This window comes from Phalacrocorax carbo, chromosome 15, assembly GCF_963921805.1.
Source record: "Phalacrocorax carbo chromosome 15, bPhaCar2.1, whole genome shotgun sequence".
Lineage (NCBI taxonomy): Eukaryota > Metazoa > Chordata > Aves > Suliformes > Phalacrocoracidae > Phalacrocorax > Phalacrocorax carbo.
The window spans coordinates 8,381,790-8,396,928 of NC_087527.1; the positions used below are offsets into that span (position 1 = coordinate 8,381,790).

General features: G+C 46.9%; 1 protein-coding gene across 1 annotated transcript in view; it reads left to right on the forward strand.

The window, feature by feature from the left end:
* Window positions 1–15,139, forward strand: part of CORO1C (coronin 1C) — a 47,174-nt gene that overhangs the window by 5,823 nt on the left and 26,212 nt on the right. The window contains exon 2 of the mRNA XM_064465973.1: window positions 12,061–12,260. Within this exon, the coding sequence (XP_064322043.1) occupies window positions 12,066–12,260 (195 nt within the window). The 5' untranslated portion in view covers window positions 12,061–12,065. The remainder of the gene's footprint in view (window positions 1–12,060; window positions 12,261–15,139) is intronic.

The window sequence follows — 15,139 nt, forward strand, 5'->3', positions numbered from 1 at the left end:
AAAGTTCTGTGTGGTGTTTTAAGGTGCTGTTGGTTAAAGGCGGGCTACCCTTGTTTGGCCTCCTGTTTCCCCGTGCTTTGGATGCACGTGTGTTATCTCCGTACACTTCACTTTGCTCCCTGATGTTTCTTTGGGGGTAAAGGTTATCTTTTTGTTCTTTAGAAGCAGTGCTTGCCACATTGATCTTCTGGTCTACTAGGGGAATTCTTAAGCACTTATGAAAGATCCCATAAAAACCAGCTGGGGCTTATCTCAGCGGAATACTGCCGGTTGTTTTGGCTGGTCTCCTCCAGAGCTGCTGTAAATGCCACAGGGACTCTCAAAGGGCTGGAAGTGTGTGGGTTGCACGTGCAGTGACATGACTGTCAAGCCGACAGGTAAGTAAAGCTTAAAGGTCATCAAACACAGGCTGTAATTCCTCATGCCCTTTACTGAAAACAAGTTCCCCAGCTGAGAGCAGCCAGCTGCAGGTCCCTTCCCTAAGAAATCAGCCTTCACCCAGTGTGTATCAGGGTGTGATTCTCGCCGTCAGGTAGGCAGAGAGCTGCCGTGGGAGCGCTGGGGGTGTCAGGGATGGCGGGTGCACCTTTTGCCCTTGGCATAGGGAGCCTGTGGGTGTAGGAAGGTGTTTCTCCTTGCATCAGAAATCTTTCTTCGTAGTATAGCAGGAGTGTTTATTAAAGTTGCTTACTAAACTAAATACACTTTCCTAAGTTCTTTTTTTTTTTTTCTTGCCTGCCTAGAGAGGTGAGAAAGGTGCTCGTGTTGCACTCATGGTTTGAAACCAGCTCGCCCATGTTGCTGCCCGCTCAGCTGCGGTGCGTAGCAGCCGGGGCTCTGCCGCAGCACAGGACAGCAGCCTTGGCCTGAAACGGATCGGCGACAAAGAACATCTGTAGGATGGAGGAAATGTGTTTGAACTTGGAACCCTTTGCTAAAACAGATGTTTGAGGGGCTGTAATTGGTACCACAAGATAGGGATTTAAAATCAAGTTAGCAGATTGAACTATCTGGATTTGAGTTTTAGCCTCCTCCAGTCTCTTCCTCCCTCCCCCAGCCCTGATTTCAAATTGCATGTTACGGAAACGGGACAGAATGACAATGGTACTCTTTGAATTATAGGCTGCTTGGCCAGAAGAGCTGGCAGGACAGCAAATGGAAATCTGGAGAAATACACACTAGTTCCAACTGCGAGAATTGAGATTCATTTTGCAGCTTATTTGTACAGCATTAAAATCTGAAATCCATTTGTGTTGTCCAGTCTGAACCTTCTGCGTTCCTCTGTGCTGAGGATATTGTCTTTGGCAATTAACCATTCTGGGTTTATTTCAAGAACATCAAAAGTTCAATGTGAGTGCCTCACCTGTTGAATGGGTGTTACTGAGTAGCTTGAGACGGGGAAGTTGCTAAATTGGGCTCTCATTTAGCTAGCATTTGGATAAAGTGTTTCTTAAGGTATGCTAACCGAGCCCACTACTGTTTGGAGTAAAGTGTCTCCATTCAGAATGGCAGTGTGATGGACCACGCTGGTCTGTGCTATAACTCCAATCTAACCGTGACACTGTCCAGGTCTCTGGCCCATCACATTTCCTATTACAGGGCTGGAAACAAACCTCAGACACCATGGCAGTGGTGTAGGCTGCAGTGCTGGTCCGAGAGGCACTGCCGTTGCACTTGGCCATCCTGCTCCTCTCTGATCACACCCCCGAGGCAGCGCTATCTTCTCAGGGGGCTCCCGGCAGGTCTGGGTGTTGTGCTCCATCCAGCAGACCAGCGGAGCGGTTGTGGTCAGGCAGGGCCATCTGGAGAATGCTGCATCCTCGCTTGGTCAGTCTGACTCACACTTGGCTGGTCTATTTGTGAGCCTCAGTTGTGCTGATCTGTTGTTTCTGCTTTATTTCTGAGTTGCGAGGAATCTGTGTCCCAGCTAACTTTGTGTTTATAGCGGAGGGCTTTCTGCAGGTCTTGGTTTCCTGATGGTGGCTCTCAAGCTGTAGTGCTACAGTGCTGCTGAAGAACTGGGACCTGCCACCTTTCATCTACAAGACTATTTATCTTCTTAAAACATCTGTAACATTTATAGTTTCTTCCTGTGGATACCACGGCATGTTGTAATTGAGGAGGAATAGAAAACAGTTTATCAAGTCCTTTGGAGACTTCTCCTTTTGATAAATCTTCTTGTCATTTTTTTAAAGGAATGATCCAATTACCCTGCTTCTCCTTACTTACAGTTAATGTTTCCAATAATGTCTTAAAGCCACTGGAGTTTAACAGGAAACGTGCTTACCTTAGAAAATACTGTGTTAATCGAATTACCTTCATGTCTGCACCTCTTCTTGACTTCCACAGAATAGCAAATCCTGCACGTGTTATTCTTTCTGTGCTTTATGCTCCCAGCACCTGGGTCCTGCTCTCTGCTTGGCTTCTAGCTTAAGTTCATCACTGAAGAGAGCAGACTGCGTCCTGTATCAGGAATTGAGTTTCAGGTCTAGTGGCTACCAGTGAGCTCCTCTGTCACACACGTTGAAAAGATGTTTGCCATTTATTTCATTTGGGCACGTTTGATTGGTTCAAGTTGTAGGAGAAAATACAGTTGTTTTCTGCTTTTAGCACTCTGTCATGTTAGAAAAAAGTGCTTGTGCCTTAGCTGGTTAGTTGGGAAAGGTGGGATGTGGTGTGGTGATTTGGTGAGAAATTAATGAAGCTATGGTGGGGAAGAGCTCTTTCTCCATTTGTAACAACCATCCTTAGCTAGTACTAAGCTTTTGCCCAAAACTATTTTTTTTTTAAATCTTTCAATGTCTTAGGAATGTGGTCTGGAAGAAGCTTGCCTGTAACCTTTAAGAGAGCAGAAGAATTCAGCAAATTGGGGTAGCAGCTCTGAACAGATTGATACTTCCTTGTTAGCTCTGTTGCACTGATAAGAGAACTAGGTCAGCTCTGTGGAGAAAGCATTTTATCTGCATACTTCTCTTAACTGGAATCCTGGTGCTTGGCTGTTGTAACAGGCTTGCTGACTTGCAGCTCTGCACAGGGGGTAGTGCTCTCCATCTCATGTTTTCCTAGGGGTCAAAGTGTGGTCTGAAGCCCTGTTGCTTTCCTCTCTGTGGCATGTGCTGCTTTTACTGTGGGGGTGATGCAGTCAGTCCCCGGGGGTGTAAGTAGCATCTTCCATCGTGCTGGTGTAATGTCTCTGGCTGAAGTTCATAGGGCTGTTGTTCAGCTCTGGAAGTATATTGCTCTGTCTCTTGGCAGTGGATGAGGATACAGTGTGCAAAGAAGCATCTCTGGTGTTTATTCCAGTGGAGCAAATAGAGGAGGACAAAGACTCTTGGAGGGGAGCATATGGAAGGCTATGGCCTTCTGTGGCCAGCTGCTGGGACAGCAGTGCCTTAAGGTGGGATTCTGTCTACTCCCATGCAGGGTCTCCCTTTCCTTACCCAGTAAAGCTTGGTGCTTTTAGTTTGTGCCCACCGACTGTACAACTGTCTCTAGCAGCAGCAAAAGTGGAAGCTGAAATGCAGAGATGCACTGAGGCACCTGGGATGCTTAATCTGCAGGTACCCTAGCCATCTTTTGCCTATGTCTTCTGTGTTACTGGCCTGTACGAGGTTTTGTCCTGGATTCGAGTGTTTGGGGTTCTCCCCACCCCTACTCTGCTCTCTGTTTTCATTTTTTTACTAGCCTTTTTTGCTCAACATGTGTTGAATTGCCATCATCCACATACCCCCCAATACATCACACATCACCACCTATGAGGTTGGCAGCTTTAGTGCCAGCTGACAGAAGATGCTATAAAAGATGTAAACCCAAAAGAGGAGGTTGGTTTGGAGGTTGTTGCTCTGGCGCCCGTTCCTGCTCTGCAGGTGCCTCGCCGTTTCAGGTCCAGGGTTTGTGTAACCGCTGTAGTGTTTCTCTTTGCTGGTTACCCATCCCATTATGGCCTCCTGATAAATTATTTTGTGTAATGATTTTTGTGTGCATTCATTGCTTTAGCTTTATGGTAGATGACACAGATTAAATGAAGCCAGACAATGCGCTCTCTTCGGGGTAATGACTTTCAACTGCAGTGTCCTTTTGTCACTGTAAATTATGGTAGATGATGTAATGTTAGACTGTAAAGATACAAGCTACAAGACAATATGAGTAGTAAGATCTTCCAAGAAGATGAATTGCATACCTGGAAATCTTTAAGTGAAAATATCCATTGCATCCCTATATGTATGTGAAAGAAAGGAGTGTCAGAGACAGCATGGGAGATGTGCACTTGAGAAAAGCATGTACAGGGTAAACACTTAGGAAATAACACGTGCTTCTGATGATGCCTAGAAGATTTAAGCATTATAGACACTTCTGACTTAGAGTTTTTCATATTATAACAACCTTAGTATGATTGTTTCAGGGAACAGCTCTGAGAAACAGAATCGTATCAAGTATTTCACAGGTTAGAATCAACACCTTGCACTTTGTCCAGAGTAGTAATTTTGGCTTATTTTAAGTTTGGGTTGTGTTACATTTTTGAATGTGCTGGGCTCCCCAGTTGAGATATAATCGAATTCCCTGGTAGTTTGTGGTTTAGGTTCCCATCCCAAAATAGAATCTCGCCAATGGTATAACAGCTGGAAATTTCAGTATTAAGTTCATATTCCAGCTTTTTGTCTTTAAAATGAAGTGAAATCAGATGGCAGGGTCTTGCTCAACCTAGACTAAAGTAACCAAAGACTGAAAATAATCTGTGCACAAATATGATGTATTTTGGAATTGTGACCATCTGCAGTAGTGTTCACCCTTGGTTTAAGTAACTCTGAACATCTGAAAACAAAAGTTCTGTCAGCAATGGACTTAATATGAATTGATTTGAAATGGTATGCCATAGTGGGAATAGCATTATGTTTATAAGTAGAGGACTGCATCAAGGTATTTATGGCTCTCCCTTTTTTCTGCCAGAGGATTCATGTGAAGATGTAGGACGAGATGAAATTTTTGTGGCTATGTGATTCCCTCCCCCCCAGGTACACTTCCTCCCTTGCCCAAATATTGCAAGACTCAATATCACGAGACTGAGTTAATTGATTCCCTTGATACTTGGAGAGGGAGATGAAGTCCTCCTTCAGCCTTGCTGGTGGCATGCTGGTTCTCCACCATGACAATAGTGGCAGTTTACTGGTCTTGTGGCCTAATGCCAGTTGTGGCCCTGAACTTGCTGTAGGATACGTGCTTGCCTTGGTCTCCTGTGGTGGTTCGGTCGCTCCTATGGGGCTTGTCAGTCTGCTTGTTTGGCTTCAAAGAACGGATGGTCTTTGCTGTCCTTGCTATCTGCATGGCTCAATTGGTGGAGCTGGCAGCAAATGCTTGCCTGCTTACTTCCCCCACGGATGTGTCTCACTTTCCTTCCTCTGACAAAGGTGTGCTCAGAAATGCTGTCCTTAAAACGATCTGGCAGACTTTTCTTCTAGATGAGTGAGTCTTCTGAGACATTTGTAAGAAAGACACTGTCCTGTGCAGTATGGTAAGGCTGTAAATTATGTGAAATGTGTGCAACTAGACTAAGCACAAAGCAGTGTATGTCCACAGGCATGCGTGTGTGTGTGCTTGTGTACAATGTGCTGTGCACACACATGGGTTACAGAGAACCCACAAAGGTTGCACAACCAAGCGCTCTGAAGTTAAGAAATGCTTGAAGTGAGAGATTAGGAAATAACCTGGGTAATACTTGTTCCTTGTTCACATGCTGTTAGCTCAGTTCCTGCTCTACCAGCTCGTTGCTCTGTTGGGCATCCAGTGATGGCCACGGCGGTGGGATGGAGTCATCCTTGCCCGTGTGGAGCTGGACGTGTGATGGGATGGTGGTCTTTTTGTAGCCTGAAAACCTCTGAATGCTTATATCCTCCATTCCACATGTGGCTCTGTACCTTATCTACCATATGATGTTCAAAGTGCTCTGAAGAGTGAATTACTAGATTCCTTGTGGGCTTTTCTCTGGTGCTTATCTCAGTGGGCCAACTGCTCTGCAGATGTGGCTCAGCCCTGCTGTGAGGCAGTGTTTGGAGGGTGTTTTCTCTGTGCTGGGGGCACTTAGGCCTCAGGTTGAAACATCTATGGCCTGATTTTTGGCTTAAGATTATAAAATATTTTTTTTAAAAAGGTTTCAGCTCTGAGCACTCACCACTTCTGCAGGTGAGGCCGAAGCATCTCAGCCCAGGTGTTCAGAAATACCTTGAGACGCACAGTCAGTGCATTTGGTACTCAAGAAACCTCTGGCCTTCCCCACATCAGATGCCTGTGGTGTGGGCTGTCCCGTGTTGCAGTTCCACCGGTGGGACTGTCCCCTCTCCCTGCCAGCCCCTGCACCCTGTCCAACAGATAATAAGTGAGGCAGGTGTCCCCTGGTATTCATCATCATTCATAACTGGTGCTGGTGGTGTTGTCTATAGTGAATCTTGTTTTTTTTTTTCTCCTTATCTGCTTCTCATTTGTTATCTGAGACTATACATTTATTTCAAAGCTGCCGTTGAAGTGAATGCAACCTCTTCAGTAAGGCTCTAATTCTGAGTTTGAGGGCCCACCATCAACAGCTGCAGCTTACCATGACATTTTCCACTTAAGGAAGAGCCTTTCCAGTCCCAAGTACCAACCTTTTTTGTAAGTGCTGTTCTCCTTACCCAGTGGATTAGTGTCTCCTCACCCCCTTTAACAGTAGCCTGCGGCTGCCTGTGACTTAAACTAGCCTTTTATTTCAAATGTCTCCCTTTCCAGAAGGGATCACAATCACATGGGCTGAGCAGGATTTTGCCATTAGTGGGGGGTTTTCCTGTAAGTGTTCCCTAGCAGGATGCATTTCCTCTTGCATAAGCAGGCTGAAAGCCCTCCGAAGCCACAGAAACACATCTGTTGGATTCTTGAGACAGATAAATCCTTTATAAACAGGAAAATGGGCAAAGTCATGGTAACTCTTGTGACACATCATGATGGTAGATCAGAAAGAAATGGAATGAAAAGTATCACTGTGCAAGCACGGCTGACAGCACCCTGCATTTCTAAGGTCCTTTTAAATGCTGACACAAAGGCCAGCGGCTGAGCTGTACGGCGGGCACGGACAGTGGGAGACGAAGTTAAATGTTTGGTACATTTGGGGAGGCGGGGGGGAAGAAGAGTTTTGAAGGCTCTTTCCGACGTCCCCACCAGGATGTGTAAGATGCCGTGTGTTGCGGAGCGGGATCCAGGAGATCAGCGTGGTCGTAGATCTGTCAGCACTTCTATTGTAGTGGTCTTTGCAGGGTGTCTAACGCTTCTGTTTTAATTTTGCTGAGGACTGTAACTCTGGCAAAATTTAAACTCCTTTCAACTCCCAGTTGTGAGGTTTTAAATCCGCCAAATTTGTACTTTACAAAAAAAATTTCCTGTCTAGCAAGTGTATGGAGATCGTTCCAGCTCCCTAGCTAAGATTTAACAACACAGACAATGATCTAATTAGACTTCCTTTTTTAAAACTCTTGCTCCAAGCCCACTTCCTAAGAGTAAATCCCTAGCACAGCCCCATTGACCATGGAGGCACTTTCTTGCCTGCTCGGGTATTTCCAAAGTCACTTCCCAAGGGTCCCAGAACCGGCCAGGTCAGACTTTTGCATGTGTGCTAGAGGCTGAATCAGGCTTTCCTTATGGTGAATCATCTCAGATGTTGGTGTCTCACCTGATAATCCTACAAGTAGTCAACCTGGGAGCTCCTGCCTGCCGCCTGCCTGCTCTGATGGCTGCGCATGGCCCTGCTGAGAGAACCTGTGGCAACCAAATTCAGCTGTGGTTTTCTTGCAGATGGTGGAGGAGGGGATCCTTTGCACTGCAGTATTGAGAAACAAATGAGGATACTGAATGCTCTTCACAGTTTCAACAAGAGGTAGAGAGATGACTTTTTTTGGTGCCCAGGATCAAGCTCATCCTGTTTTGTTTTTCACCTGCTCGCTTTCTGTGGTGTGCTGCGAGATCCGCAGTTGCTGCTCTTTATAACTACAGCCTGCACATTCCCCCCCTCCTCTCTTTGGAGAGCAGCCAGATCAAAATGGCTGTGATCCAATGCCAAGAATCACTCCCTTTGCTATGGAAATGAGGACTTGGAGGCTGCACACCATGTGTTCATCAGAGAGTTCCTGCTAAGGATGATGAGCTGTAGGTGGGGAAGAGGGCAGTGAAGGTGTGCTTGAACAGATCTGTTTGGAACAAATACGGATATTTTTGGATACATCTGATTCTTTGCATTTTTTTAAAGTCATTTATAGAAAACCAAAAAATTACCCTTTCCATCAAATGGTAAAAATGAGGGAAATAAAGTAGTAGAATGTCACCATAGGATAAGGGGTTTTTCTCTTCCTTTAGAGTGGAAGGGGTGGCAGACCTCCCAGTATCTGATATTTGAGATAAGCATGGTTTTGGTGGTGTTCTGGTATTGATCAAGGGAAGGAAAGATACAATTATCCAAGCTATACAAATAATCCTTCTTCTTAGCTATCATATTCACATTCCCAGCATTAAAGTGGACAAATTGCAAAACCCCTGGGTGTATGATGCATTGACACAGGGCAATTTGCTGCATGTTAACTCAGCAAGGCAAGTTTAAGCCTTCGCTTTACCTTCTTCGAAACCATCAGATTTTAATCTTGATGCACAGTGGGATGGGAACATTGTCAGTGGGTGAACAGTGATGAAAATTGACTGTGCACAAAGCAGGGTATTTTTTCCTTCTCCTAGGCGAGTTACACTCCCCAGGCAGATGAGTGAGCAGGGTTTTGCTGCAAAGACCTGACCTGTGAGGTGTGTTTTCAGAAGAGAGAGGGCTGAGCTGTTTGCAAGCTTCCTGCAGTGTTGCAGCACGTTGGGCTTTGCAAGAACATCCCTGCTTCTTCAGGGTGGCCTGATGTCACCTTGTGTGCCAGCGAGGGATGGAGGTGGCTGGGAGGGAGGGAGGATGGCGGTGATGCTGTTCTTGCGTGGTGCTCGCTGTGGGAGTTGGCAGAATCGCAGCCGGGGATGCAGAAGTCTGGGCAGCAGAGCCCTGCCTGCCGTGCAGTGCCCGAACAGTTTATGGCTGGGAGGAGCCCTCTTGGGATGAAAGTGTCTGACAGGTCTCTGAATGAGTCTACACAATAAATTAGTAACTGGGTGTGGAGCTGCATTTTTTTAATGATGTATCTTAATTTGGCCTCGGGCATCTTGATAGTATAGTGTTTCTTGTCTTTAGGGGACCTTTGAGTTGAAATTCACCTTTTCTTTGTATGTGATTCAGTGGGGCTGGGTCTTGGCTGGGGTCATGCTCTGAATCACTCAGGGATGGGGCTGGTGCCCCCGAACGGAGCCGTGCCCAGCCTCATCCACCCACCCTCCCCACTGGGAACAGCCACACGTGCATCCCTGGGGAGCCCACCAAGCCGCCTGCGCTGGCAGCCCTCCACTTTGAGGCATGACATACCATCTGCTTCAGCAGAGTTTCTCCCATCCATTTTGGATAAGTTAATCTCCTCCTTTGCCTGAAAACAAAACAAAAACCTGCATTGCACTGTGAGTGGAGCCGTTGTACTTCACCCCCCCGCCAGATATGGGTGCACTTCATTGCCAGGTGACTAATCATCTGTCCTGTGCGTAATAGTTTGCTCCTAATATGTCATAGTCCCATTGCATGAGAGACACTGTCTGCCCTATGGCTTCAGCTGCTCCATCCTGGTGTAGAGCTGAACATGAACTCTCAGGGTGTTGCTGTGCATTATGAGCATAAAAAGATCTCCATGTCTGGATTTTACACCCTTACCTGCTGGCTGGAGCTGGAGAGCAGCTCCTGGTTTACGACTTCCCATTGCACTTTGGTGTCACTGGGTGTGTCAGCGTGGAACAGGCCTTTTATTTGTGCTATAAGTGAAATAGTTGGCAGAAAGTGTATCATGCAATTCTGTTAACTGATGTTAAGTACAGAGGAGGCCTTACTTCATCTGTAATATGACAGTAATCATTAATAACATATATAGCTTTTTTCACGTGGGCACCTTAAACACCCCAATCATTCACAAATTTTTGTATTTAAAACTACACCTCTTTTTTCTTGAACTGCATGAGTTCTTAATAAAATTGTGGTTGTGGCACTTCTGTAGCTTTGAAACAGCGTTAATTGGGGAGATTTAACAGAACATCAGTATAGAAATGGTACTGTGAGAAATGCTGTGGAGAAAACCCACCTACTCGCAATGGCTGGAAAGAAGTGCAGAGCCCTTCACGCCTGTGTCACCAGCTCATAGAGTTCAGGCCATCGGTGGCTGAAAGCCATTGCCAGCTGTGTGGCCCGTGTGAAAGGGGTTGGTGGCCTCCACCCCACACCTGGGGACAGATGTCCCCAGCACAAAAAACGACTCTCTAATCGGAGCCTTTCTTATCTGTGTCTGCGGAGAAGCTGACTTTTCCCCGAACGGATAACTGGCTGCCTGAGCTGTGACCCTCGGTCTGGGCTTTGCTCTTACCATCACACTGGTGACTCTGGTGGTGCTTCTACCGCGGCAGCAGCTGCCCGGGCGGAGACGGCGCTGCTGGGAGATGGCCAGTGCCAGCTCCCAAATGCTTCAGCTGGACGGGCGGGGGGGAGCTTATGGAATATGAATACTCTGATTATTTTTCTTATCTATGTGGAAACCAGAGCATTTCACTCGATAGCTGTCTGTTACGTTAATTGTAACATTTTTCTCCTCTTGAAACATATTATGTGACTGCTTATTTCCCAGCTCTGATGAGATGAGTGCCTTCCTCTAGTTACTCAGCTTTTTGTTGCTGTTAATTTTTTTTCTAACCTCTGAGACTACAAAACAGCAATCATGCTGAAGTACGCTTTCATGCAAAGGCTTTGCTGTTGGAGACAGACGTACAACCTTTTATCACTTCTGCTGCAGACAGGCTGTGCAGAGGGAGACGTGCTGGAGCCACGTTCAGAGTCTCTCACTTGAGAGTGTCAGGCTGGTGGGTCTGGAGCAAGAAGCTCTGCAAGGCTGAGAGGTTTTTCCCAGCCTCTGCATGTGCTTGGGGACCTACTGGGAGGCAAGATATGAGGTGGACTCTGCTTATTTTTATTTTTTTAAATTTTCTTCTTACTTTCCCTAGAGATTGGTGCAGAAATATTTTTCTCATATGTAGAAGTAACATGCTATATGGAGGCTCCTCGTTCTCCTGCAAGCCCTGACTGAGGGAGGAAAATCTTGTACGATGGGAAAAGTCCTTCCCAGATATGAGGGCTCTGTAGGTTGCATAGACAGAGGGCAGTACAGTCGCTTGCTTCCAGGGTTGGTGTTTGCATGCAGTGTTGTGCCCACACCTTCTTCCAGGGCTCAGGTGCTGGAATTTTCCATGCCAGTCCCTTTATGTATATTCTAGCTCAAGCCTTGAAAATTCTCCTTCTCAAGAGAAGTGCTACAGACACACTAAGTTAATTTGAGTCATTAGCTTGTTTCCATTACTACTATCTGCCTAGGAAACTAATTTTATTTTTTAGTGAGATTTTGGAGTTAGAAGAAAGAAATGGAAGCTACCGAGCATGTGGAACCACTTCACAGGAACACTAGATTTTGAGAGCTTGCATTTTTATTTACATCTTCTGGACCCTGTCTGACTTGAAAGTAAACAAGTTCAATCTGAGACCAGATTTATCCCGGAAAATATGTGGAGACTTGTCTAAAAACTGCTTTAAGGATTAGGAACTTCCTTTACTGCAATAAGAGAATACATTTACAATGGGAAAACTGATCATAACTAGCAAATTCTTTCTGTAAGTTCAGTTGTGTTTGGTGCAAGACAGCCTGAAACTTCATTAAAAAACCAAAACAAAACAAAAGTCAAAACTGGCCGAGAATTTAGCAGGTCTAAAGCAAGGTGCAGGAATAGTGAGTAAAACTGTGTTTCTGTGTTGCTGAAAGCTGGGTGATGGTGCAGATGAGAGGGTCCTGTGGAGAGAGATCCTTGGCAGGCGTCTTCTGGGCAAGCAGGAGGTCCCTGCACCTGTAACTGATCTCCTTCTTTTGATGTTCCTCTTCTCTGCAGACACAATGAGGCGAGTGGTACGACAGAGCAAATTTCGGCACGTGTTTGGCCAAGCAGTGAAAAATGATCAGTGTTACGACGACATCCGTGTCTCCCGTGTTACTTGGGATAGCTCTTTTTGTGCAGTAAACCCCCGATTTGTTGCAATAATTGTAGATGCTAGCGGTGGCGGAGCATTCCTGGTGCTGCCTTTGCACAAGGTAAGTGCTTTTTGAAAGTTTCTCCCTGTTACATGCTCAGCTTTGTTGTCATTTCAGCATTTGTTTATGAATAACATTCAGGCTGTGAAGTCTCTGCTGTGTTGTGACAAATGCTGCTCAGTAGTGCCATGTAAGAATTCATTTAATGTCTCTGTAATCAGTCTGATGCTTCCTGTACATTAAACACAGTAAATAAGTGGCTTGCTTGACTAATCTGAGCAAATTCTTTACGGCAGAAGCTTCCACGTAGAATCATACTCCTAATGAAGCATCTTTATTTATGGTAGCAGTGGTCAGGGATTCAGCTTTCTGAGCTCTGCAAGTGTCACTTAATTCAGGAATACACCTGAACCTAATTACTCCTTGCAGCCCTGTATCGGATGGATGCAAAGGAGGGAGCTGGTTCCAGGTAGGGCATTTCCATAGGCCTCGTGGCCCTCCCTGGCATCTGAGCTGGTCTAGGCTGCTGCTAGCCCTCTCAGTTACTCTTTCTCTATATGGTATAAGACGAGAATAATCTCGGTCAGAAAAGCAGCTCCTCCAAGTACCATTGCAGCTGTCCTGCAGTTCTCCCAGGGCACAGGGCTGTGTCTAGGCTTTATTATACTTCAGCCAGATTGTGTTATCCCCTAGCATCTGACATACTGAGGAGAGGGGCTTCATCTGATCTTGGGCAGGGAAATACCCCTTATGTTCTCTACTGTGCAAAATGCTGCTGAGTCTCCAATAAATAATCTTTCAGTGAGCCTGTATACACGCTTTACCTCTTCCCCTTATACTTCGATTTTATTTGTACAGCCCCAGGGGTGTGCTTTGCAAAGCATACAGAGAAGTTACGTTCCTGTTCATCAGCCATGAGAATGGCTGGATCAAAGATTTGGAGGGAGGCTGAAAGATGGGTACAGAAGCCTTCCTGGCAGTCTCTTACAGTGCTGTGGTATAAATGACCAGGAGTGGTGTCTCAGGCCAAAAAGCCTTTGTGTTGTCCCCTGATGCTGCATGGAAAAATCATGGAGCATCTTTCTTCCACACTTGTTGGAGAGCAGTGCTCTCATCTCCCTTTCTGATCTCAGCTGGCAAATTCTTGCGATGTAAGTCTTTTTCTGTAACGTTAACATTTTCTTTGTGACCCTCTTAACTATACGCTTAAAATGTCCTCAGTCTGTCATCAGCCTTGTCCTTTTTTCCCTAGCTCCGTTTGCAGATCTGCCCTGTTTATATATAGAAATAGTGACCAGAATTGAATATAGCATCCCACATGGCAAGTGCATTACAGGAACAGAGGCAGAGAGTTCTCACTTATGCCTTGGTTGTGCTAAGTGAAGCAAGCCAAACCCCTATCCTCCTTAAATAGCACTCCACTTTGCTCATCTTTATTAACAACCCTTCTTTGCAAGTATTCTGGTTTGTGCTCATCTCTGGGCCACGTGTCCTGCTCTTGCCCAAGCCTGATGGCACGCACGATGGCACAGATCTCGATTAGAAATTCCTTGCTCAACACAGCACGAAGTTGCACTTGTGTTGCATCACAACGTAGTCAAATGCTGATGGCAGAGGACGCGCACCTCTTTTTCTCTCACTTCCCGATGTTTTCTTAGTCCCTGGCAGAAATTCCTGCTAATCCTGAGTGAGGTAGCCCTTTGCATTTTTCAGTGCCATCTTATGTTTGTTTGGGTTTTTACATTTATTCAGTTATTCCTCCTGCCCTCCTCTGTATTTGTCCTTGCCTTTGTACCCTCAACAATGTTCCTGTCTTGTCTTATACAGCTACTTAATATTCACATATGAGGAGGTTTCATGCAAAGCTGGAGGAACTCTGTTCCTAAACCCCCCAGCCTGACACGTTATTTTGCAATGCAACACATTGCTGTCTTTGCTCTAACCAGTTCCGATGTTCCTCATTTATTTTTATAGCCTCGGCTGATGAAAGTGTTCCTTCAGTTCCTTCAACACCCTAACATTTTGATTTCTCTTTGAGCCCATGTAGCAGAGGTTCCCATTGAGTTCCCATAGCAAGATCCTCACTGTTGTGTTTGGGGTGGGGGAAGAAGTCCATTTTAATCCATAGTTTTGGTATGATTTTAAAATTGAGCCATAAAAATACACTTGCTGCTTTTCAGAGCCTTCAGGAGGCTGCCAGAGCCTGCAGGGAGAATGGCCCTCCTATAACTTAATTGCATCGTGTCCGCTCGAATCCAGCACTGTGCGGGTCACTGTGAATTGCTTCTAATGTGGCTTGACCTTCCGCGAGGGGTGAGCCGAGCCTGCGCTTCAAAGGGCTCTGCGTAATCACAGAAAAGGGAGGTTTTGCTCATTTTAAATGTCTTTTTCCTTTCCAAGTTTCAGGAATATATGTTTTTTTTGTTGTGGCGGTAGCATTTCGCTGCCAGGCGGGCGGCTCCCGGCTCCCTCCCCGGCTGTGGGCAGGGGCTGGGGGCCGTGGGAGGTGGTTTTGGGGCGGGAGGAGCGCCCCGGGACCCCGCATGCAGCACCCATGTGCTGGGGAGGAGGGCTTGGCCCCGCCCAGCCGCGCGCGCGCCCGCGCCCCGCCGCAGCGGCACTGCGGCGGTCGCGGCTTTTTACCTTATATGGTCATGGCAGCGCTCGCGGCCGCCGGCCGCCGCCGCGCTGATTGGCGGGGGCGCGGCGCGGCAAGTGCGCCGTCGTTAACCCCTGCGCTGCCGCGGCCCCGCCGCCCCCCCCCCCTCGCCCTGCCCAGGGGCCGTGCTCGGCACCGCGCCGCTCCGCCGACCCCTGCCCCCGGCAGCCCCCCGGGTGGATGTGTGCGGAGACCCGGGGGGCTGCGAGCTCCCTCCATCCTCCCCCGGCGCTCCCCGCAGAGCCCGGTGCGGAGCAGCAGCCGCAGCCGGGGCTGGTGC